The sequence below is a fragment of the Protopterus annectens genome, chromosome 3.part1 (genome assembly GCF_019279795.1).
Source record: "Protopterus annectens isolate FY-2018-M chromosome 3.part1, PAN1.0, whole genome shotgun sequence".
Classification (NCBI taxonomy): domain Eukaryota; kingdom Metazoa; phylum Chordata; order Ceratodontiformes; family Protopteridae; genus Protopterus; species Protopterus annectens.
In genome coordinates, this window is record NC_056732.1 from 9215514 (window position 1) to 9238637 (window position 23124).

At 45.7% G+C, this 23124-nt stretch overlaps 1 protein-coding gene across 4 annotated transcripts in view; it reads left to right on the forward strand.

Moving 5' to 3' along the window:
• The window catches only part of ZBTB14 (zinc finger and BTB domain containing 14), a 1083711-nt gene that overhangs the window by 286410 nt on the left and 774177 nt on the right, over positions 1–23124 (forward strand). For all 4 annotated transcript variants that reach the window (XM_044066502.1, XM_044066501.1, XM_044066505.1 and 1 more), the window contains one exon: positions 1802–1884. In XM_044066502.1, the coding sequence (XP_043922437.1) occupies positions 1802–1884 (83 nt within the window). The remainder of the gene's footprint in view (positions 1–1801; positions 1885–23124) is intronic.

Below are 23124 nucleotides of genomic sequence, written 5' to 3' on the forward strand. Positions count from 1 at the left end.
CCTACACCAGAACCCAAACCTGCTCTCTCAGCAGTGGGGACAGATTTTGCATCCGCAACTGCAAACCCTAAGTCTTGCAGCCTGGCTTATTCCTTGAACTCTCTCCCAGTAAACAGCCTAAGCACGTAGGTGCTGGACGTCATTCTTGAAGCCAGAAGACCCAGTACAAGAAAATCCTATGCTGATAAGTGGAAAAGGTGTACTGCTCCTGGATTCAGTCTAAAGAAGAGGACACAACTCTGCCCTCCCTGCCTCTAATCCTGGATTATGTAGCAGATCTACTCCACAGAGGCCTGTCCTTCTCCTCCGTTAAGATCCATGCCTCTGCCATCTCTGCTCATTACAACACTGAGCCGCCTCTCTTCTCTCACCCTCTCATCAAACAGTTCCTGAGAGGGGCAGACAACTTAAGGCCACCTAGGAGAGCACCCACCCCTGCTTGGGACCTTAACTTTGTACTGGAAAAGCTCACGCTTCCCCCCTTTGAACCTGAAGCGTCAGCAGAGTTAAAATTCCTCTCTTCGAAAACAGCCTTGCTTCTGGCCATCACTTCAGCTAGAAGAGTGTCTGAGCTACAAGCACTTATGGCTTTGGAAACCTTCATTATTTTCCATGCTGACAGGGTTTCCTCTCAGGACTAACCCTTCCTTTATGCCTAAAGTGGTGTCCAGTGTTGCTCTCAACCAATCCATCCATTTGCCAACTTTCTTCCCTAATCCTCAGTCAAGGGGATTGGATCCTGCACTCCTTGGACATGTGCAGACAGCACAGATTCTACCTTGATAAGACTAAGCCCTTCAGGAAATCTGACCAGTTACTAGTCAACTTTGCACCGGGGCAGAGGGCAAAGCAATTTCAAAACAAACAGTTTCCAAATAGATAGCACACTGCATCCATTTCTGCTACAAACACCATGCGAAACCAACCCCTCAGAGGGTCAGAACACATGCCACTAGGGCAACCTCTACAGCATTTCTCAGGGGAGTCCCTACCAGGGACATCCTGGAAGCTGCTACCTGGAGTTCTGTACACACCTTCACCAAGCATTACCACCTGCCTATCTTTTCCAAATCCAGGGCGGGTTTTGCAACAGCAGTCCTGCAAGGCCTAATAGCCAGCCCTAACTCTTCTTGACTGCCTCCACCCTTCCTCAGCTTTGGGAATCAACCCAAGTGTGATGACTGCAACAGTGAAACACGAAGAACATAGTACATTTGTGTACACTTAGCATAAATGTAGATGTTCGAGTGTATTCACTGTTGCAGTTCTGGTTTCCCTCCCCTCCAGCCCCCTTGTTTCTCTCTGTCTCTCCTCTCCATGCCTATTGCTCATCCCTTTCAAGGGTATTGGTATTTACTTTTTACTGGTGGTGTTTTCCCCACAATAACTTAGCTCCCTATTTGGGGGGGCTCCTGATATTTGAGGCAAGAAAAACTGATCTAATGGCGTCAGCTGCCTGTTTTTATACCCCTGACGACCTGGCATCAGTCCTGGACCGACAGCAACCAACGTAGAAATACTAAGTCTCTGGTATTCTGGCTGACTGAGGGCTACCTGCAGGCAGATAACCCAATTGTGATGGCTGCAACAGTGAAGACACTTTAACATCTACATTTATGGTAAGTGTACACAACTGCTTAGTCCACTGTTTCTTGTAACGTAGGATTTTATGCTGTGTGTAACTGTGGTTAATATCCTGATTTAACAAAAAAGGATCTGTGTATGATGACAGACTTTAAGAATTAATTGCTTATCTACTTGTATTAAAAACAACAGACTGTTTTCCTTATCTTTTCAACAGGCAGCTGTGCAGAGGCAGAATCCATGATGCACCATTTGGGGAGTCCTGTCTTAAAGGGTGAAGTGAATCAGAAAGAGAAAGCGGTAAGCAGTGGCTGTCTTTGTGTCTGCACAAATGCTGTGGAATGCAGGATTGACTACGACTGCAATCTTTCTATTGCGAAAAGCAGCCGATTTTGTCGAAACTGCACTTGGCTACGTTGTGAAGTACTGAACAATGAAACAGAATTTTGTTCAGTTTTCTGTTCAATAAAGCAGTTTTTTTTATTTGTGAGGTTTTGCAGCAGCTATCACCTTCACAGCATTTTCAACAGAATTTATTTGTGGCATCTTCACAGATCTCATTTGTGTTTTCACTGCCTAGTCTTATGTTCATCCATTTGCTAAAGAGTATTGCAAACAGTATGACACGTTTAGATACAGGGCTTTCATCAGGGCTGTATTGCACAGTTTGTTGTACATTGACTGTGTTCACCTCTTAGCAGTTTGATTTATCTGTATTCAATAGGCTAATTCTGTTTTCCACTTTGAATTCTTTATTGAATGTGCAGCTTAGTGAAAGAACCGCAGAGAGCTAACACTTTTCTCTCTAGCTGATCATCAGGCAGACGTTTACAGCAAGCGTAATTTCCCTGCTTTGTTTGCAGTAACATCTCTTTGCTTGTGTTGAAAGCTGCTTAGCTCCTTAGTGATAATGAACACTGTCTTATGTGTAGCACAAGCCCCTTCTATGGTTGGTATCCTTTAACATAGGTAACATTGTTACCAAATGTTTAGCACAAAGCCCCTTCTATGTTTGGTATCCCTTAACATAAGTAACATTGTTGCCAAAGCAAGACTTTACTGTGTACCACTTTATTATGGACTTCTGACTGAGTTTTGGTCCCTCTGTCTCTCTTCATGGAAAATTAGCCAAGACAAGGGTAATGTGCACTGTAATCAGGGACCTACGGTTGTGTAGCTCAAAGGAGTGGAATGGGGGAGCTCTTTGAATGTCTGCTGCTGTTTTCTAAACCAGAACATCAGATATCGCCCATCTTCTTCCACAGTACTCCTCATATTGCTAAGTGTACACCCTGCCATTGTGCAAACTGTAGCACTTTATTTAGGTTCAGAGTTACCGACATGTCACCTGTTCAATGCTAAACTAAGTGTTTATAATCTAACATTAAGGATTCTCTTTGATTGGATCCTTGGTTTGATATTTTGTTATCCATCGGTATTTGTCTTTTTTTCTGTAAAATCCTGGATTTGGTAACATTGCTGTGCTTGTACTAATACACAAGTGAAATAATGTGCCAACAGTGTAAGTACACACCTCTCTGCAGAGTAGAAATGCCTGCTTGTGCTCACACAGTTCTGATTTCAGTTTATAATATACTTGTGGTCACACAGTTCTGATTTCAGTTTTTAATATACTTGTGCTCACACAGATGTTCTTCATATTTCACTATTGCAATCATCACATTTGGGTTATCCCTGCCAGGGTAGCCCTTGGCTGGCCCAAATACCAGAGGCTTAGTATTTCTGCGTCAGCTGCTGTTGCTTCAGGACTGACGTCAGGTCGTCAGTAGTATAAAGTAAGGCAGCCGACGCCATTACGTCAGTCTTTCTTGCTGTGATGCCCGAAGCAGAAGCAGTTCACATGAGTGCCGGTCAGCTGCTACCTGAGTTTAGTCTTCTGAATTGAAGCTGAAGTCTTCTAAAGCTAAGTACCCCATTGGGGGGGGTCCTTTTTTCTTGCACTAACCAATGTCAGAAAAAGTTAACAATTGTCTCGCCTGTGGAAAGGAAATACCACACCGAGACTTTTATTCTTACTGCATCACTTGCTTAGGCTCAGACCACGGCATCCCCCGCTGTCGCTTTTGTGCTTTGTTCAACGCCAGGACTATATGTCGTCAGGCCCGTATTGTAGCTAGATATTTTTGCTTACAGTCCTTGAATTCCGATATGGCTTCGGTGAGCCATCCGACAGCAAATCTTCCGAGAAAACGTAAGGATAAAGACAGACAGACTGCACAGGTCCAAACCTACCAACAATGCTTCCATTAAGCTAGTCAGTTTTCCGGTCCTCAGTGAGGCGCTTTCGCAGCCCCTGATGCCCAGTTCTGTGGATTCGCAGGCCGTTACCGAGACCCTTTCGGAGTCCGGTATGCCGCAAAACTCTTCTTCGACTAAGAATCCTGCAGTCGTCTCTACCTTGGATGGGTCCAGAACTGCTGAGCAGGCACCGGCTTCCGAGGAAGTACTTCACAGTACTGATTCTCGACACAAACCGATTTCTTTCACTTCTACCATTCTTTCGAAAACTACCGAGTTTCTAAGACCCAGGGTACGAACCACACCCAAGAAACAGACGACCCAGTCTCGGGCACCTGCTTCTTTGCCTCAGTCTCAAATGCTTAAAATGGCAGAAGACCTTATCATGCTGATCAGGGGAAGCCAACCTACCCCTTCCAAAAGAAAAAGAGATCTGTCCCCAGTAGTTTTGTCTGACCAGGAGACTGATTACTCTGATGCATCTGAATATGAAGACATGCAACCCCTCTCTGCTTATGAGAATTCTGATCCAGAGGACTCCATTCCTTCAGCCTCTCCCCCCAAGGACTTTTCCTTTGGGGAAACCCTTCATACTTTAAGGGAGCATTTCCAATGGGAATGTCAGGACTACTCTCAGTCTAAAAAGGGACTTGGGGAATTCTTGGATCTTCCACAGCACAGACCCCTGGCCATTCCCTCAGTCCTAGATATTGTGGACGATGTTTTCTTGGAATCCAGTTTGACTCGTGACACCCTCCCTCCTGCACCCAGAAAACCTGACCGGTATTAGAGTCCCTGACTCTCACAAATTTCTTTTTAAAAATTCTACTGCTGACCCTGAGGTAATTTCTCAAGGGCCTAAAGGGGTTAAAGCAACCTCTGCTAAGGATCCCACCCCCTCAGATAGGGATTCTCAAGCACTAGACAGATGGGATAAAAAAGTGTACACCTCTGCTACTCTTGCTATCAGAGCACTAAATTGCCAGTTCCATATGCTAAAATTTCAGCAACATACCCTGGAACTCCTCAAACAAAAAGTGTCTTCCTTTCCTGCTTGTGCAAAATCTAATGAGTTACAAGAGTTAATGTATTCTGCAAGTCAAGTAACTAAACACACCTAGCACTGTGGTTTTCACGCCCTAGAAGTTTCTTGCAGGGCAGCAGACACCGTTTCTGTCCTTAGAAGGCATGCATGGCTTAAGGAACAGCCCTTGCCAGACCATGTTAAATCTAAATTGTTGGATACACTCTTGCACAAAGGCAACTTATTTGGCACTAAGGCAGAGGAGGTCTTAAAAAAGATGGAAGAAAAAGCTAAATCTATGCAGACAATTAAGGATTTCTGACAGGTCCAGCCACCCAAGTTCAGCAAGCATTGCCCCTCCAAGCACTGGCCCTTTCCTGCTCCCACCAGGTCAGCTCAGCCCAGACCCTGTGGAAGTGGACCCCCCCTCCCCCCCATGACAGCAGCCACAGGGAATGCAGAGATCAAAACAGTGGAATTCCTCCACTTCAAAAACAGGGAGTTCTAAGTCAACCCCTCATGGTAAGAACTCATAATGACTCTCCTCCCCCACCCCTCCCTTTGCCCATCTGCACTCTCCTTTCACGCAAACACCTGGGCCACCATTACCAACAACTGCTGGGTCCTCAACATAGTGTCCCAGGGATACAAATTTTCTTTCCACACTCTTCCAACTCCAAAAGGGTTCCCAGATCTACCTCCAAACCAGTGGGCAGAGGCGCAAAAGCAAGTCCTTTCCCTGCTCTCTATGAGGGCAATAGGCACATTCCTGCAGAACAGAAAGGCCAAGGTTTCTACTCCAGACCTTTTCTGTTACCCAGAAAAGAGTGCACCTGGTGCCCCATCCTCCATCTATCCATTCTAAACACCTTCCTGGTGATACCAAAAATTCAAAATGCTCACCCTCCAGCAACTGGATGCTTGGCTAGCCACCCTAGACCTAAAAGAGGCCTACTGCCACATTCCTACCAGGGAATCATGCAGGAAATAGGGCAGGATCTCTGCACTTTCAGTTCTCTGCACTTCCCTTTGGCTTATCTACTGCTCCCACAGTTTTCAAAAAATGTCTGGCTCTAGCCATTGCCTTTTTCAGATAAAGGAATATCCAGATTTACCCATACTTAGACAACTGCCTAATTCAGGCAGACGGTCAGGAAAAGCTGCTCAAGCACTTGGCCTTTGTGTACCATAGGGAGGTCAGTAGGGACTTTACAATCAACAAAAAGAAATCCAAGCTAGTATCCACCCAAAGGATTATATTCATGGGAGCAAGCCTGGGCACAGCATCCTAGATGGCATTTCTTACACCAGAAAAGCAAACTTTCCTGACAGCCTACTTCTCTCAACTAGCCACCAGACCCCAGTTATCTGCAAGGAAAATCCTGCAAGCTGTGGGGTTCATGGCATCTTGCATTGTACTCATTCCACATGCCCGACTGCATATGAGGAAACTTCAGTGGTACCTAAAAAGCCTTTGGTGTGAACACACTCAAGACGTGGAAGCTCTTATACCCATGATACCTTGCCTCGGAAAAGATTTTCTTTGGTGGGCAACAGCATGCCCCCACAACAAGGGACTACCTGTCTCACCCCTCCCCCCACCACCCAGACCCTCACCACAGATGTCTCAGACTGTGCCTGGGGTGCACACCTGGATAGTAGGTGCATACAGGGCCAGTGGAGCCCACAACAAATCCATCTGCACATCAACCAAAAAGAGAGGTTAGCTGTCCAGCACACATTGACAGCAACAGCTTTCAGGCCCCTTCTCTCCCTAGGGGGTCTCCTGATCAAAACAGACAACACTACTGTGATGTGGTATATCAACAAGCAGGGATGGACTCACTCCTACTCTCTGTGCAGGCTGGCCATGACCCTTTGGCACACAGCCTCTGCCATGCAACTCCACCTGTTAGCACAATCCCTGCCAGGTTCTTTAAACTATCTGGCAGACCACTTAAGCAGAAATCTTCTGGACCCACACGAGTGGCAGCTAGACAAAAGAACCGTCACCGTAATAACTCAGAAATGGGACACCCCGAAGGTCAACCTCTTTCCCTCCCACACCAACCATCAGCTCAGCAAGATGTTCTTCGTGTTTCACAGTTGCAGTCATCACATTTATCTGCCTTCAGGTAGCCCTCAGCTGGCCTGAATACCAGAGTCTTCGGATTTCTGCGTCAGATGCTGTCGCTTCTTCCATGACGTCAGGTTGTCAGGGATATAAAACATGCAGCTAAATCCATTACATCCGTCTTTCTTGCCGTGCGGTGGCCAAAGCAGAAGCAGTTCGCAAGTGCCGGTCGTCCGACTCCTGAAATTTTCGTTTTCGAGTTTCAGATCAGAAGTCTTCAAAAAGATAAGTACCCCGTTGGGGATGCTTTTTTCTTTTTCTAACTGATGTCAGAAAAAATTTACAATTGTCTTGCCTGTGGAAAGCAAATACCTCATAGAGATTTTCATTCTTACTGCGTCACCTGTTTCGGCCCAGACCACGATGTCCCTCGCTGTCCGTTTTGTTCCTTGTTCAACACCCGAACTATTTGTCGCCAAGCTGTTTTTGTAGCTACATACTTTCATTCTCAATCTCCGTACTCCGAGATGGCTTTGTTAATCCATCTGACTACCGATCTTCTGAAAAAACGCAAGGATAAAGACAGAGACAGACTGCATAGGTCCAAAACTGCTGACGACACTTCCGTTAAGCTAGTCACCAGTCTGCCGGTACTCAGTGAGGCGCTTTTGCAGCCCGTGATACCCGCTACTACAGAGTCGCAGGCCTCTACTGAGACCCATTCAGAGTCCAGTATGACACAAGATGCTTCTTCGACTATGGAACCTGCGGATGTCTCTACCTTGGATGGGTCCGGAGCCGCTGTGCAGGCACCAGCTTCTGAGGGTGTATTCAGGCCTACCGATTTTCATATTAAACAGACTACTTCATTTCAAGCTAAGAATACCAAATTCCTCAGGCCTAAAGCTCGCACTATGCCTAGAAAACAGACGACCAAACCGCATTCTCAGGTCCATATGCCTCAAAAACAAATGATTAGAATGGCTGAAGACCTTATTACTTTTATTAGTAGAAGCCAGCCTTCCCCCTCTGAGACCTACAACTGATTTTCTTTCTGATTCTTTGATCAGGAATCTGATATCTCTGTTCCTTTTGACTACCAGGATTTACCCTTATCTACTTATGAGGATCCTGATACAGAGGATTTCATTCCCTCTGCTTCCCCTCCAGAGGATTTTTCTTTTGGTGAAACCTTGCATACCCTTAGGGAGTATTTCCGCTGGAAAAGCCAGGATTATTCTGAGTCCAAAAAGAGACTTAGGGAATTCCTACTCCTGCTCAAAACAGGCCTCTAGCTATCCCTCCTGTTCAGGAGATTGTAGATGATGTTTTCTTGGAATCCAGCCTTACCCCAAATACTTTGCCTCCAGCTCCCAGGAAACCTGACGGGTACTACAGAGTACCTGACTCTCACAAATTCTTCTTCAAGAATCCTACTGCGGATCCAGATACCTTTTCCCAAGGACGTAAAGGCATTAAGGCTACTACTGCCAAGAATCCTACCCCTTCTGATAGGGACTCTAGAGCTTTAGACAGATGGGGTAAGAAGGTGTACACTTCTTCTACTTTGGCCATTAGGGCTTTAAATTGCCAGTTTTGTATGTTAAAGTATCAGCAGCATATTATGGGACTACTTAAACAGAAAATGATGTTGATTCCTGACTGTGCTGAACACAAAGATTTGCAAGAATTAATGCTTTCTGCTGAACAAGTTGGTAAACACACTTTGCAATGTGTTTTGATGCTTTAGAAGCATCTTGTAGGGTTGCTGTCACTGGGTCTGTTCTTAGAAGGCATGCTTGGCTTAAGGAACAAAGCTTGCCAGATCATGTTAAAGCTAAATTACTGGATGCACCCTTAAACTAAGACCTCCTTTTTGGCAACACAGCAGAAGAAGTCCTCAAAAGGATGGAGGAAAAAGCTAACTCTATGCAAACTGTTAAAGATTTCTTACAAGTACAGCCTGCTAGATTCAGTAGGCATTGGCCTTTAAAGAACTGGTCTTTTCCAGTCCCTTCCAGTCCTTCTCAGTCCAAACCCAGGAGCAGCAGACCACCAAGACTTCACTCTCAGGCTGTGCACAGATCTAAGCAGTTGGGGGCTCCCACTTCCAAAGCAGGGAGTAGTAAGCCACCCCCTATGGAAAAATAGCACAACGACTTATCCTTAACCCTTCCAAGCCCTGCTCAACTACTTGCTCCCTTAGGAGGAAAGCTCGCCCTGCATGCAAAAAAATAGGAACTCATTACCCAGGACAAATGGGTTTTAAATATGGTTTCCCTAGGATACAGATTCCACTTCAACTCAGTCCCAACCCCAAGTGGATGGCCAGACCTCCCCCTTAATCAGTGGTCGCTCTCTCTGTCTCTCTCTCTCTCACTCTCTCTCTCTCTGTCTCTCTCTCTCTCTCTCTCTCTTTCTCTGTCTCTCTCTCTCTCCTCAGTATCTGGGCTATTCAACCTGTCCCAGCAGAACAAAGGGGACAAGGTTTTTATTCAAGACTGTTCCTAGTTCCCAGAAAAGAAAACTTCTGGCATCCTATCCTGGACCTGTCTATTCTCAACACCTTTCTGGTGGTTCCAAAATTCAAAATGCTGACTCTTCAACAGCTTCTTCCTATGCCAGCCAAGGATGCCTGGCTGGCAATCCTAGACTTAAAATAAGCTTACCTGCACATCCCAATAAGGGAATCTTGCAGAAAATACCTACGCTTCAGAGCAGGCTACATGCACTGTCAGTTCTCTGCACTTCCCTTTGGCTTATTTACTGCGCCCAAGGTATTCACAAAGTGCCTAGCTCCAGCCATTGCATTTTGCAGGCAGAGAAATATTCAGATTTATCCATACTTGGACGACTGCCTGATTCAGGCAGAAAGCCAGGACTTGCTATTACAACACCTGGCATTTGTAAAGAGACTTCTAACCTCACTGAAGTACACCATCAATGAGAAGAAATCACATCTAGTACCCTGCCAACAAATTGTATTCCTGGGAGCAAGCTTGAACACAACTTCCCAGATGGCATTCCTCACTCCGGAGAAACAAGTTTATTTGACAACCTACTTCAGCCTACTGTCTGCAAAAACCCAGCTATCTGCAAGGAAAATCCTACAATCCCTGGGGTTCATGGCCTCTTGCATTCTATAAATTCCATATGCAAGACTGCATATGAGGAAACTTCAATGGTATCTAAAAAGTCTATGGTGTCAACATTCCCAGGACCTGGAAACAATGATTCCTATCATTCCTTATCTAAGGACAGAGTTCCTTTGGTGGGCAGAGGCCTGCTACCACAACAAGGGACTGCCATTCACTCTACCCCTGCTGCCCAAACCCTAACAAAAGACACAGACTGTGCATGGGGGGCTCACATGGCAGGACAGTGCATTCAGGGCAAATGGAACCCAAAACAGATGCACCTGCTTATCAGTCAAAAAGAAATGTTAGCTGTACAGAATGCTCTGACAGCCTTCAAAGACCTTATTCATCCTGGACAACTATTGGTAAAGACAGACAACACCACAGTTATGTGGTACATAAACAAGCAGGGGGGAACCCACTCCTACCCTCTCTGCAGACTAGCCATGGCTTTGTGGAACACAGCCTTGAGCTACCAAGTGAACCTGCAAGCTCAATTCCTGCCAGACAAACTAAATTCACTGGCAGACGACTTAAGCAGAAATCTCATGGACCCACACAAATGGAAACTAAAACCCAAAATATTCAAGCTCTTGAGGAACAAATGGGAGACACTAGAGGTAGACCTGTTTGCCTCCCCTCAGAACTACCGATTGAATAAATTCTGCACCAGAACTCCCCACAGTCAAGCTTGGAAAGTGGATGCCCTGTCCTTTATCTGGGAAAGCCTCTCAATGTATGCCTTTCCCCCTCTGCCTCTTCTCTCGAAGGTTCTACTAAAGATCAAACAGGACAAGCCAAGGACAATACTGATTGCCCCAGACTGGCCATGCCAGCACTGGTACCCCCTTTTGCTTAATCTGACAGCGCTTCAACCATAGCACCTGCCTCAGACCCCTTCCCTGCTGTCCCAGCAGGTGGGCCAGATTCTACACCCTCAGCTTCAAACCCTTAACCTTGCAGCCTGGCTAATTCCCTGAGCTCACCTTTAGCAACCCTCAGTAAGCAGGTGCTGGATGTCATTCTTGAGGCAAGGTGACCTAGTACTAGAAAATCCTATTCAGAAAAGTGGAAAAGATTCTGTTCCTGGAGCAAGGCTTAGGGGATGGGTACAACAGTGCCCAGCTTACGTATTCTAGATTATTTAACAGAAATGCTCCACAAGGGCCTGTCATTCTCTTCATTTAAGTTTCATGCCTCTGCCATTTCAGCACATTATAATACTGATCCACCCCTCTTCTCTCATCCCCTGCTAAAACAATTCCTTAGAGGGGGCAAAAATGTAAGACCTCCCCCAGGAGAGTGCCCACTCCAGCCTGGGACCTTAACTTTGTATTGGAAAAACTCACTCCCCCCCCCCCCCCTTTGAACCAGCTGCTACAGCAGAGTTGAAATTCCTTTCTTGGAAAACGGCCTTACTTCTAGCCATCACTTCAGCAAGAAGAGTGTCTGAACTGCAAGCCCTCATGGCAGTGGAACCCTTCATTATCTTCCATGCGTACAGGGTTTCCCTCAGGACTAATCCATCCTTTATGCTTAAGGTGGTGTCTAGTGTGGCTCTGAACCAGTCCATTCATTTGCCTACCTTTTTCCCTAACCCTCAAAATAAGGGGGAAAGGATACTGCTTTCTTTCAGCATGCACAGACAGCTTAGATTCTATTTGGACAGAACTAAGCCTCTCAGAAAACCTGACCAGCTGCTAGTTAACTTTGCTGCAGGGGCAGAGGGGAACCCCATTTCTAAGCAAACCATTTCCAAATGAATAGCCCATTGCATCAATTTCTGCTACACGCAGCATGGAAAACCTACCCCACAAGGGATAAGATCACATGCCACCAGGGCTGCATCTACCTCTACGGCATTTCTCAGAGGAGTCCCTACCAGGGACATCGTGGAAGCTGCTACTTGGAGCTCTGTACATACTTTCACCAAGCATTACAACCTGCCTATCTTTTCTAAATCCAGAGCTGGATTTGCCACAGCAGTCGTACAGGGCCTGATTGCAAGCGATAATGCTCTTTAACTGCCTCCACCCTTCCTTAGTTTTGGGAATCAACCCAAATGTGATGACTGCAACAGTGAAACATGAAGGACATAGTACAGTTGTGTACACTTACCATAAATGTAGATGTTCGAGTGTATTCACTGTTGCAGTCCTGGTTACCCTCCCTCCAGCCCCCTGACTTCTCTTGGCTCTACCTTTCCTTCTTGTTTGGCATGTACTATATCATGTGTATTTGCTTTTTGCTGGGGTGTTCCATACCATATAATTGCTTCCTATTGTGGGGGCACCTGACATCTGGGGCAAGAAAAAACTGATGTATTGGCATCGGCTGCATATTTTATACCCCTGACAACCTGACATCATGGAAGAAGCGACAGCATCCGACGCAGAATTCTGAAAACGCAGGTATTCAGGCCGGCTGAGGGCTACCTGCAGACAGATAACCCAGCCTGTCCCCACTGCCACCATGGCATCTCACTCATACCCCAACCCTCCTGACCCAGAGGGAAGGAGAATTCATGCATCTCCAAATGAAGACCCTCAATTTGGCAGCTTGGCTTATTCCCTAACCACTGTTCAATCTGCCAACCTCAGTAAACAGGATGTTCATCGTGTTTCACTGTTGCAGTCATTACAATTGGGTTATCTTGCTGGCAGGCTACCCACAGTCGGCCTGAGTTCCAAAGTCTAGGTCCTGCGTCGGTTGCTGTTGGCTCCTCCCTGACGTCAGAGTGCCAGGGGTATAAAAGATGCAGCTGACGCCATTTTCTTCAGTCTTTCTTGCCGCGTGGTGCCCGAAGCAAAAGCAGTTCGCAAGTGCCGGTCGGCCGACTCCTGAGATTTTCAAATTCGAATTTCAGATCCGAAGTCTTCATTTAAAGCTAAGTACCCCGTTATGGAAACTTTTTTCTTGCTTCAGACCGATGTCAGAAAACGTTAATAATTGTATTTTTTCTGGGAAGCAAATACCTCATAAGGATTTTCATTCTTACTGTATTCCTTGCCTCGGCCCTGACCACGACGTTGCTAGTTGTCAGTTTTGTGCTAGATTTAACCAACGCACTATTAAGCATCGTTACGATTTTGCATTTCATTACTTTGGCAGAAGATTTAACTATATAATTCCGTCGGAGCAACCGACTACCGGAGTTTATAAAAAGCGCAAAGAAAAGGACAGGCATCCGAGGTCCAAAACCGACGACGAGGTTTCTGCTAGGCCTGTCGCCGGTTCACAGTGAGGCACTTTCGCAGCCCCTGATGCCCATTACCTCAGAGCCACAGGCCGCTTCTGACTCCCACGTGGAGCTGACTAGGCCACTGGAAACTCAAGGTATTGGACACTCGGATACTATTTCCTCAGATTGGTCCGGAGCCGCTGAGCAGGCATCAGCTTCTGAGGGTGTTTTCAGGCCTACACAGTTATATGTAAAACCAACTTCAGCTTCAAAGGCAAAGACTAAAGCAGCTCTAAAGGCAAAGAAACAAGTACAGCATTCTCCTGGACAGGCCTCCATGCCTGAAAAACAGATGCTTAAAATGGCCGAAGACCTAATTACTTTGAACAGGGGTTCCCATCCCCCACCTGATAAGAGGCCTAGGCAAGAGATAGAATATGCATCTTCAGATCAGGTTTCCATTTCCTCTGATTCCTCTTCTGACCAGGAATATTCTCTTCCTCCCTATGAGGATTCTGATGCTGAAGAATCTATTCATTCAGCCTTTCCTCCTGAGGATTATTCTTTTGAGGAAACCCTGCATACTATGAGGGAGCATTTCCACTGGGAGAGCCAAGATTACTCAGAATCCAAGAAAAGGCTCAGAGACTTCCTTTTATTACCTCAGCACAGGCCCCTTGCTATTCCTCCTGTTTTAGACATTGTAGATTATGTATTTTCAGAGTCCGGACTGTCTCCTTACCTACAGCTCCTGTTAAGCCAGATAGATACTATAGGGTTCCTGATTCTCATAAATTTCTTTATAAAAACCCTGCTGCAGACCCAGAAACTATCTCTCCGGGTCACAAAGGGGTCAAGGCGTCCACTGCAAAAAACCCTGTACCCTCTGATAGGGATTCAAGGGCTCTGGACAGATGAGGGAAAAGGATTTATACTTCGGCTACCTTGGCTGTAAGAGCTTTAAATTGTCAATTTCATATGCTTAAATATCAGCAATATCTAATGTCACTGCTTAAACAAAAAAGACAAATTCAGAATGTGCAGAAAACAAAGAAAGTCAGGATTTATTGCATGCAGCTGAACAAGTAGGAAAGCATACTTTGCAATGTGGTTTTGATTCTCTAGAGGCCTCTTGCAGGCCCGCTGTTACAGGTTCTGTCATTAGGAGACATGCTTTGTTAAAAGAACAGAATCTGCCCGATCATGTAAAAGCAAAATTATTAGATGCTCCATTACAACATGATACCTTGTTTGGTGTTAAAGCAGAAGAGGTTTTGAAGAAAATGGAGGACAAAGCTGAATCTATGCAAACAGTCAAGGATTTTTTTTACAGGTACAGCCTCCCAGATTTAGCAGGAACTGGCCTGCAAAGAATTGGTTCTTTTCAGTGTCAGACAGACCACAAAGAGGTAGATACAGACGCCTCAGAGGCAGATCACAGCCCCAAGGCTCATACAGGCCTAAACAATGGGGTGCTTCAACCTCCAAAAGCAGAGAAGAAAAATCACAGCCATACAGAAAACAGTCTCAATGACTTTCACCTGCCAGCACCAAGCAGTTACCTTCTGGCAGCTCCCTTGGGAAGAAAACTAGCACTTTTTGCTCAAAATTGGCACATGATCACTCAAGACAAATGGGTCTTAAATATTGTATCCCAGGGCTACAGGTTCCATTTTCATACCCTGCCAAGGCCAAACGGTGTGCCAGACCTGCCACGCAATCAATGGGCAGAGGCACAAAAACAAGTTTCATCCCTCATGGACATGAGAGCCATTCAGCAAGTACCACAGCAAGAGCAGGGACAAGGATTTTACTCAAGGCTATTCTTGGTGCCCAGAAAGGACAAAACCTGGAGACCAGTACTGGACCTGTCTATCCTGAACACATTCCTGGACATTCCAAAATTCAAAACGTTAACTCTGCAGCAGCTTCTGCCCATACTGGGCAAGAATGCTTGGCTTGTGACTTTAGACCTAAAAGAGGCATACCTGCATGTCCCAATCAGACAATCATGCAGAAGATACCTCAGATTTATAGCTGGCTCAACGCATTACCAATTCTCTGCACTGTCCTTTGGCTTATCTACTGCGCCCAGGGTCTTCACAAAGTGCCTGGCACCAGTAATTGCTTTTTGCAGACAAACAGGAATTCAAATATATCCTTACTTGGACGACTGCCTTATTCAAGCAGAGAACAAGGACACTCTACTACAGCATCTGGCATTTTATAAAAACATTACTAGCAGGCCTAGGGTACACAGTAAATGAAAAGAAATCAAAACTCATACCCTCTCAAGAGATAATATTCCTGGGTGCAAGCTTAAATACAACTGCCCAGATGGCTTATCTCACGCCAGACAAACACAGACAACTGACTACTTATTTCAAAATGTTGGCAACAAAAACCCAGTTATCTGCAAGAAAAATTCTGCAGGCTTTGGGCTTCATGGCATCCTGCATTCTGCTAATTCCATATGCAAGACTGCATATGAGGAAACTTCAATGGTATCTAAAAAGTGTTTGGACTCAACATTGCCACAGCCTGGAAACAATAATTACCCTCATTCCCTGTCTGCAACAGGAGTTTCGATGGTGGGCAAAAGCCTGTCAACACAACACGGGACAGCCATTCACCTTACCCACAGCCAGGCAGACATTGACAACAGATGCATCAAATTATGCCTGGGGGCACATATGGCAGGAAGATGTATTCAGTGCACATGGTCCGCAAGTCAAATGCATCTACATATCAATCAAAAAGAGATGCTAGCAGTTCAAAATGCCCTGACAGCCTTCAAGGATCTACTTCATCCAGGACAACTACTGATAAAGACGGACAATACCACAGTCATGTGGTGCATAAACAAGCAAGGGGGCACACATTCCTACCCCCTCTGCAGACTAGCCATGAACTTGCGGGACACAGCATTGACTTACCAAGTACATCTGCAAGCACAATTCCTGCCAGGAAGGATAAATACTCTGGCAGACGAACTAAGCAGAAATCTAATGGATCCCCACGAGTGGAAATTGGATCCACAAGTCTTCAGCATGATAACAAGGAACTGGGAGTGCCCGGACATAGACCTATTTGCCTCCCCTCACAATTGCCAACTACAGAGATTCTGCACAAGGACTTATCACAAGCAAGCACGGAAAGTGGATGCTCTCTCTCTCAGCTGGAAAGACCTAACAGTATATGCTTTTCCTCCTCTGCCTCTCCTCCCCAAGGTACTCCTCAAGGTCAGACAAGACAGACCAAAAATTATTCTGATTGCCCCAGACTGGCCCCACCAGCACTGGTACCAAATCCTAAAGAGCTTGTCCCAATGCCCAGCTTGGACACTACCTCAAATGCCTCACTTATTGACTCAACAAGACAGTCAGATACTGCACAGCCAACTCAGGACCCTAAACCTGGTAGCATGGCAAATAATGTAGCCATTCAAGGCACACTTCTTTCTAAAGCAGTTATGGATGTTATTTTGGAAGCCAGGAGGCCTAGCACCAGAAAATCTTATGCAGAAAAATAGAAGAGATTCTGTGCTTGGAATCATGCACAAGGTATTTTAATGAATGTTCCAAATATTCCTCAGATTTTGCAATACTTAACTGAGATGCTGGATAAAGGCCTTTCCTTTTCATCCATTAAAATTCATAACTCTGCCATTTCAGCTCACTACAATACAGAACCACCGATTTTTTTTTTTTTTTTATTTTTTTTTTTTCTCATCCATTACTAAGGCGTACCTCAGAGGGGCCAAAAACATAAGACCTCCAAAGAGAGCACCAATAACCGCATGGGACCTCAACTATGTCTTGGAAAAGCTTACACTGCCTCCCTTTGAGCCAACCTCTGCAGCTGATATAAAATTCTTATCCTGGAAAACAGCTCTGCTCCTGGCAATAACCTCCGCTAGACGAGTCTGAGTTACAGGCACTCATGGCTGTGGAACCTTTCATCATTTTCCATCCTGACAGGGTTTCTCTGAGGACAAACCCTACATTTATGCCTAAGGTAGTGACCAGTGTGACCCTTAACCAAACTATTCACTTGCCTACCTTTTACCCGAACCCACAGAATAAGAGTGAGAAACTTCTGCATTCTTTGGACATTCACAGACAGCTATGCTTCTACTTGGACAGAACCAAAGCTTTCAGAAAGACTGAACAGCTTCTAGTAGCATACGCTGCAGGATCACAAGGAAAGCCTATCTCAAAGCAGACTATTTCCAAGTGGATAGGCCACTGCATTTGTTCCTGCTATTCACAGCATGGCAAATCAGTGCTTAAGGGCATTAGGCCACATTCCACCAGAGCACCAGCCACTTCATCAGCCTTCCTCAGAGGAGTACCAACCAAAGACATCTTAGAGGCTGCAACTTGGAGTTCAGTGCATACTTTTACAAAGCGCTACCACTTACCTCTCTATTCTAAATCCAGGGCAGGCTTTGCCACTGCAGTTCTGCAGGGCCTGATAGCCTCTCCTAATCCTATTTAGCTCCAGGCTCCCAACCATAGCTTTGGGATTCAACCCAATTGTAATGACTGCAACAGTGAAACACGATGAACATAGTACAGTTGTGTACCTACCATAAATGTAGATGTTCAAGTGTATTCACTGTTGCAGTCCAGGTTACCCTCCCGCCATCCCCCTTTTCCTTTGCTGGGACTTATCTGTACTTCTCTATTCTTTACAACCTATGTGATGTATTTGCTTGTAGATCAAGGAAAGGTTGTTTTTTGGGTATGCATGCTTTTTGGCATTAGTGAGCCTACCATTTTAGGGGCACCTGACATCTGGGGCAAGAAAAACTGAAGAAAATGGTGTTGGCTGCATCTTTTATACCCCTGACTCTCTGACGCCAGGAAGGAGCTGACAGCAACCGACGCCGGACCTAGACTTTGGAACTCGGGCCGACTGCAGGTAGCCTGCCAGCAGGATAACCCAAGTGTATTGACTGCAACAGTGAATACACTCGAACATCTACATTTATGGTAGGTACACAACTGTACTTTCTAGATGTTCTCCATGATGCCAGACGCCCTAGCACTAGAAAGTGTTATGCTGACAAATGGAAAAGGTTCTGCACCTGGATTCAGGCTAAGGGAGCTGATATGGCACAGCCTTCCCTCCCTCTCATCCTGGATTACTTAGCTGACCTGCTACACAGTGGTCTCTCTTTTTCCTCTATTAAAATTAATGCCTCTGCTATCTCTGCTCATTATCCCACTGAGCAGCCCCTTTTCTCACACCCTCTGATCAAACAATTCCTAAGAGGGGCTAGCAACTTGAGGCCACCCCAGAAGAGCACCTACCCCAGCTTGGGACCTTAACTTTGTGTGGGGAAAGCTCACCCTGCCCCCCTTCGAACCAGCATCTTCAGCAGAGTTAAAATTTCTCTCCTAGAAGACAGCTTTCCTTCTGGCCATCACTTCATCCAGAAGGGTCTCCGAGCTACAAGCACTCATGGCTGCGGAACCTTTCATCATCTTCCATGCTGACAGGGTTTCCCTCGGGACTAACCCATCCTTCACGCCCAAAAGTTGCGTCCAGTGTGGCTCTCAACCAATACTTTCATTTGCCCACCTTTTTCACTAACCCACAGAACAAGGGGGAAAGTATCCTGCATTCTTTAGATGTGCACAGACAGCTCAGATTCTGTCTAGACAGAACTAAACCCTTCAGAAATTCTGATCAATTGCTGGTTAGCTTTGCTGCAGGGGCAGAGGGCAAAGCTATCTCCAAACAAACAATTTCCAAATGGATAGCATACTGCATCCATTTCTGATACAAGCAACATGGAAATCCTCCCCCTAAGGGGGTCAGGACTTGCTCCACCAGAGCAGCCTCCACCTCTGCAGCTTTCCTCAGAGGAGCCCCACCATGGACATCCTGGAGGCAGCCTCCTGGACATCTCCTACACTTTCACCAATCATTACCACCTGCCTGTCTTCTCCAAATCCAGGGCAGGGTTTGCCACTGCAGTCTTGCAGGGCATCCTAGCCAGCACCTAGTCTCCTTGACTGCCTCCACCCTTTTCCTCAGCTTTGGGAATCAACCCAAATGTGATAACTGCAACAGTGAAACACAAAGAACATAGTACAGTTGTGTACACTTACCATAAATGTAGATGTTCGAGTGTATTCACTGTTGCAGTCCTGGTTTCCCTCCCTCCCTCCACCCCCCTCTTCTTTCTTCACTCTCCTTACAAGGAACATGTTGATATTTACTTTCTACTAGTGGGGTTCTTCCACCAGAACCTGGCTCCCACTTGGGGACTCCCGATAGGGCAAGAAAAACTGTTGTAATGGCATCAGCTGCCTTACTTTATACTACTGATGACCTGATGTCAGTCCTGAAGCGACAGCAACTGACACAGAAATACTAGGACTCTGGTATTTTGGGACAACCGATGGCTACCCTGGCAGGGATAACCCAAATGTGATGACTGCAACAGTGAATACACTCCAACATCTATATTTATGGTAAGTGTACACAACTGTATTTTCTGATTTCAGTTTTTAATATACTTGTGCTCACACAGTTCTGATTTCAGTTTTTAATATACTTGTATACACACAGTTCTGATTTCAGTTTTTATAGTTGGCCCTCGCAGCTGCATGCATAAATTGGAACTTAACCACAGCTGGTCTTTGTTTGGCATTTGTGAAATGAGTCTGTCACTCTTGTGGTCCCTTGGACCAGGCAGATGTGGTAGGGTCATCCTTGACTAAGAAGGTGAGATTCTGAGCTGGGCTTCGTCTTTAGTTGTGGACATAGGGGTTGGAGTATGTTCATAGGTAGGTACAAGGGCCTAAGTAAGCCTAGCCAACAAGGTTCCCTGGCTTACGCCACCCAGAAAGTTAATTTCTTGTGCCCCTGTCGAGCAGAGCCACAGACGTGATCCCCAGGGTATATTTTCTATTTCCCATTGACTCAAGATTTTTCATGAAGAGTGCTAATGAGGAACTTTGACATAGATGGGTAGCTTGTTCCAGAGTATAGGAAGTCTCTGGGACAGGAATTTATCCCTCCAGCATGTCCTGTTTATTGTGGTGACAAGGTTTAGAGCCCTAGAGCGTGCATCTCAGAGTGATTGGGATTTCTTTAGGTGTAGCATGTCCAACAGCTCTGGGTTTAACATAGCTTTATATGTTAGGCAGAGATCTCCTCAGAGAAGGCGATATGCTACAGAGTAAAGCTGGAGTTTTTTGAGACTGTCAGTGTAGGGCATTTGTTTGAGGCCAGTAATCCTCTTTGTGAGGTACTTCTGTGGCCTTTCCAACTGCTGCAGATGTCTTGTGAGGTACATTCCAAAAGGGGCGTTGGGTCTAATGAGTGCCGAGTAGAGGGGAACACTGACCTCTTTTTTCCTGGACGAGAACCCTTTTGTGATGAGGTGTGCCACATAGAAGGATTTCCTGACTATTGTGGTGATGTGATTATCAAAGGAGAGACTACTGTCCACCAGGGGTCCCAAGGTCTCAGAAATTCAGCATTAAGTAGACTGCCGTTTATGTGGAAGTTCATGGGTACAGAGTTTTTACCAAAGGAGATGACAGTGCACTTTTTGGCATTGAGCTTGAGGCCATGCCTCTGACACCAGGCATCTGTCACAGTGAGGCCCTTCTGTAGGATGTCCACATCATTTGGGGACTTGACTATGGCTCCTGGGTACGAGTAGTTTTCCCAATTAATGGTGGGGTAATTGAAATCACCCATTATTAGGGTGTGAGCCCTTATCTTCTGCCCTGTGGCATGTCTCAAGGTTCTTGTGCCACCCCAGGGGTTGGAGTATGTGAGCCCTTGTCTTCTGCCCTGAGGCATGTCTCAGGTTCTTGTGCCACCCCTCCACCTGATGATCAACTTGGTCCAGGGATCCAGGCTTGAGTCTTCCAGTAATAAGTTACTGGCTGTCAGGACTGGCGTTTGTGTTATGTGGTCTAGACCGCAGACCCTGACTGAGTCATCTTGTGGCAGGGCTTGTTTCTCAGATTGTAGACATCAGACATTTCCTGGATGTCCTATAACTAGATGTTTGGTGGGAGTTGGAGCTGTAGGTTTAGGAACATATGTTAGAAAGTTTGGTCTAAAGGCAGTGCCCCCAAGAAGGCTTCTTTCCAAAACATGCTGCCTTAATCCTTCGTAACTGCCAACTTCGGCTGTTCACATGCCGTAGCCTTAATCCTCCGTAGTAACTGCCAACTTGGACTGTTCACATACCGTAGCCTTAATCCTCCGTAGTAACTGCCAATTTGGACTGTTCATGTGCCATAGCCTTAATCCTCCGTAGTAACTGCCAACTTGGACTGTTCATGTGCCGTAGCCTTAATCCTCCGTAGTAACTGCCAGCTTGGACTGTTCACATGCCATAGCCTTAATCCTCTGTAGTAACTGTCAGCTTGGACTGTTCACGTGCCGTAGCCTTAATCCTCCGTAACTGCCAACTTGGACTGCTCACGTGCCGTAGCCTTAATTCACCGTAGCTGCCAACTCGGACTGTTCACGTGCCATAGCCTTAATCCTCCGTAGTAACTGCCAACTTGGACTGTTCATGTGCCATAGCCTTAATCCTCCGTAGTAACTGCCAACTTGGACTGTTCATGTGCCATTGCCTTAATCCTCCGTAACTGCCAACTTGGACTGTTCATGTGCCATAGCCTTAATCCTCCGCAGTAACTGCCAACTTGGACTGTTCATGTGCCATAGCCTTAATCCTCCGTAGTAACTTCCAACTTGGACTGTTCACTTGCGATAGCCTTAATCCTCCGTAGTAACTGCCAACTTGGACTGTTCACTTGCGATAGCCTTAATCCTCCATAGTAACTGCCAACTTGGACTGTTCACATGCCGTAGCCTTAATCTTCTGTAACGGCCAACTTGGACTGTTCACGTGCCGTAGCCTTAATCTTCTGTAACGGCCAACTTGGACTGTTCACGTGCCGTAGCCTTAATCGTCTGTAGTACCTGCCAGCTTTGACTGTTAACATGCCATAGCCTTAATCCTGTGTACTAACTGCCAGCTTGGGAGAATCTGTTTTTATTGTCTTGACTGGATGGATAACTTCGATTCCATTCTGGATCTCAGCAACTTTAACGTGCACATCCAAACCTTTGGTTTTAAGTGCTCAGCCTGCAGGGGAGCATTTGGGTGCCTAGTTTTTGTTAGTGGACATGATGGATTCCTTTTAGCACATGAATATTTGGATTCCACTGAGGTGATAACTCAGTTTCACCATTGGTGGGCTTCAGTTCTAGAAGAGAGTTAAAGCATTCCTGTTTGGGCTATCGTCATCACTAATTTCGCTCAACAAGGCCCTTAAAGGAATCCTTACAATAGCAGAAACTCCTGCTGGTGTTATACCTGAATGATTTACTTGTAGTAACCTCATCTAGAGACTTTATGGAAGCGGCACTTTTATGGCTGCTTCCTTGGATACAGTCACTGAGGAATGACTATAAATTAAAAGTAGTAATTTCTGTTCCCTGCTCAGAAGGAATTAAGACAAAACTCTACGCTCTTCTGTCTCATCTTGCCTTTGGCATTCTGAGTGAGAATGCAGCTCAGAGCCCAGGCTTGGGATTTTGCTACACCTTTTAAGATCGCTGACAACCCAGTAGTGCTTTTTACACATCATAGACTTTTTTTACACCGTATGGTGGTTTTTACACATCAGAGACTTTTTTTACACCGTATGGTGGTTTTTACACATCAGAGACTTTTTTTTTACACCGTATGGTGGTTTTTACACATCAGAGACTTTTTTTTACACCGTATGGTGGTTTTTACACATCATAGACTTTTTTTACACCGTATGGTGGTTTTTACACATCATAGACTGCAGTTTTTGCAGTGCACTGG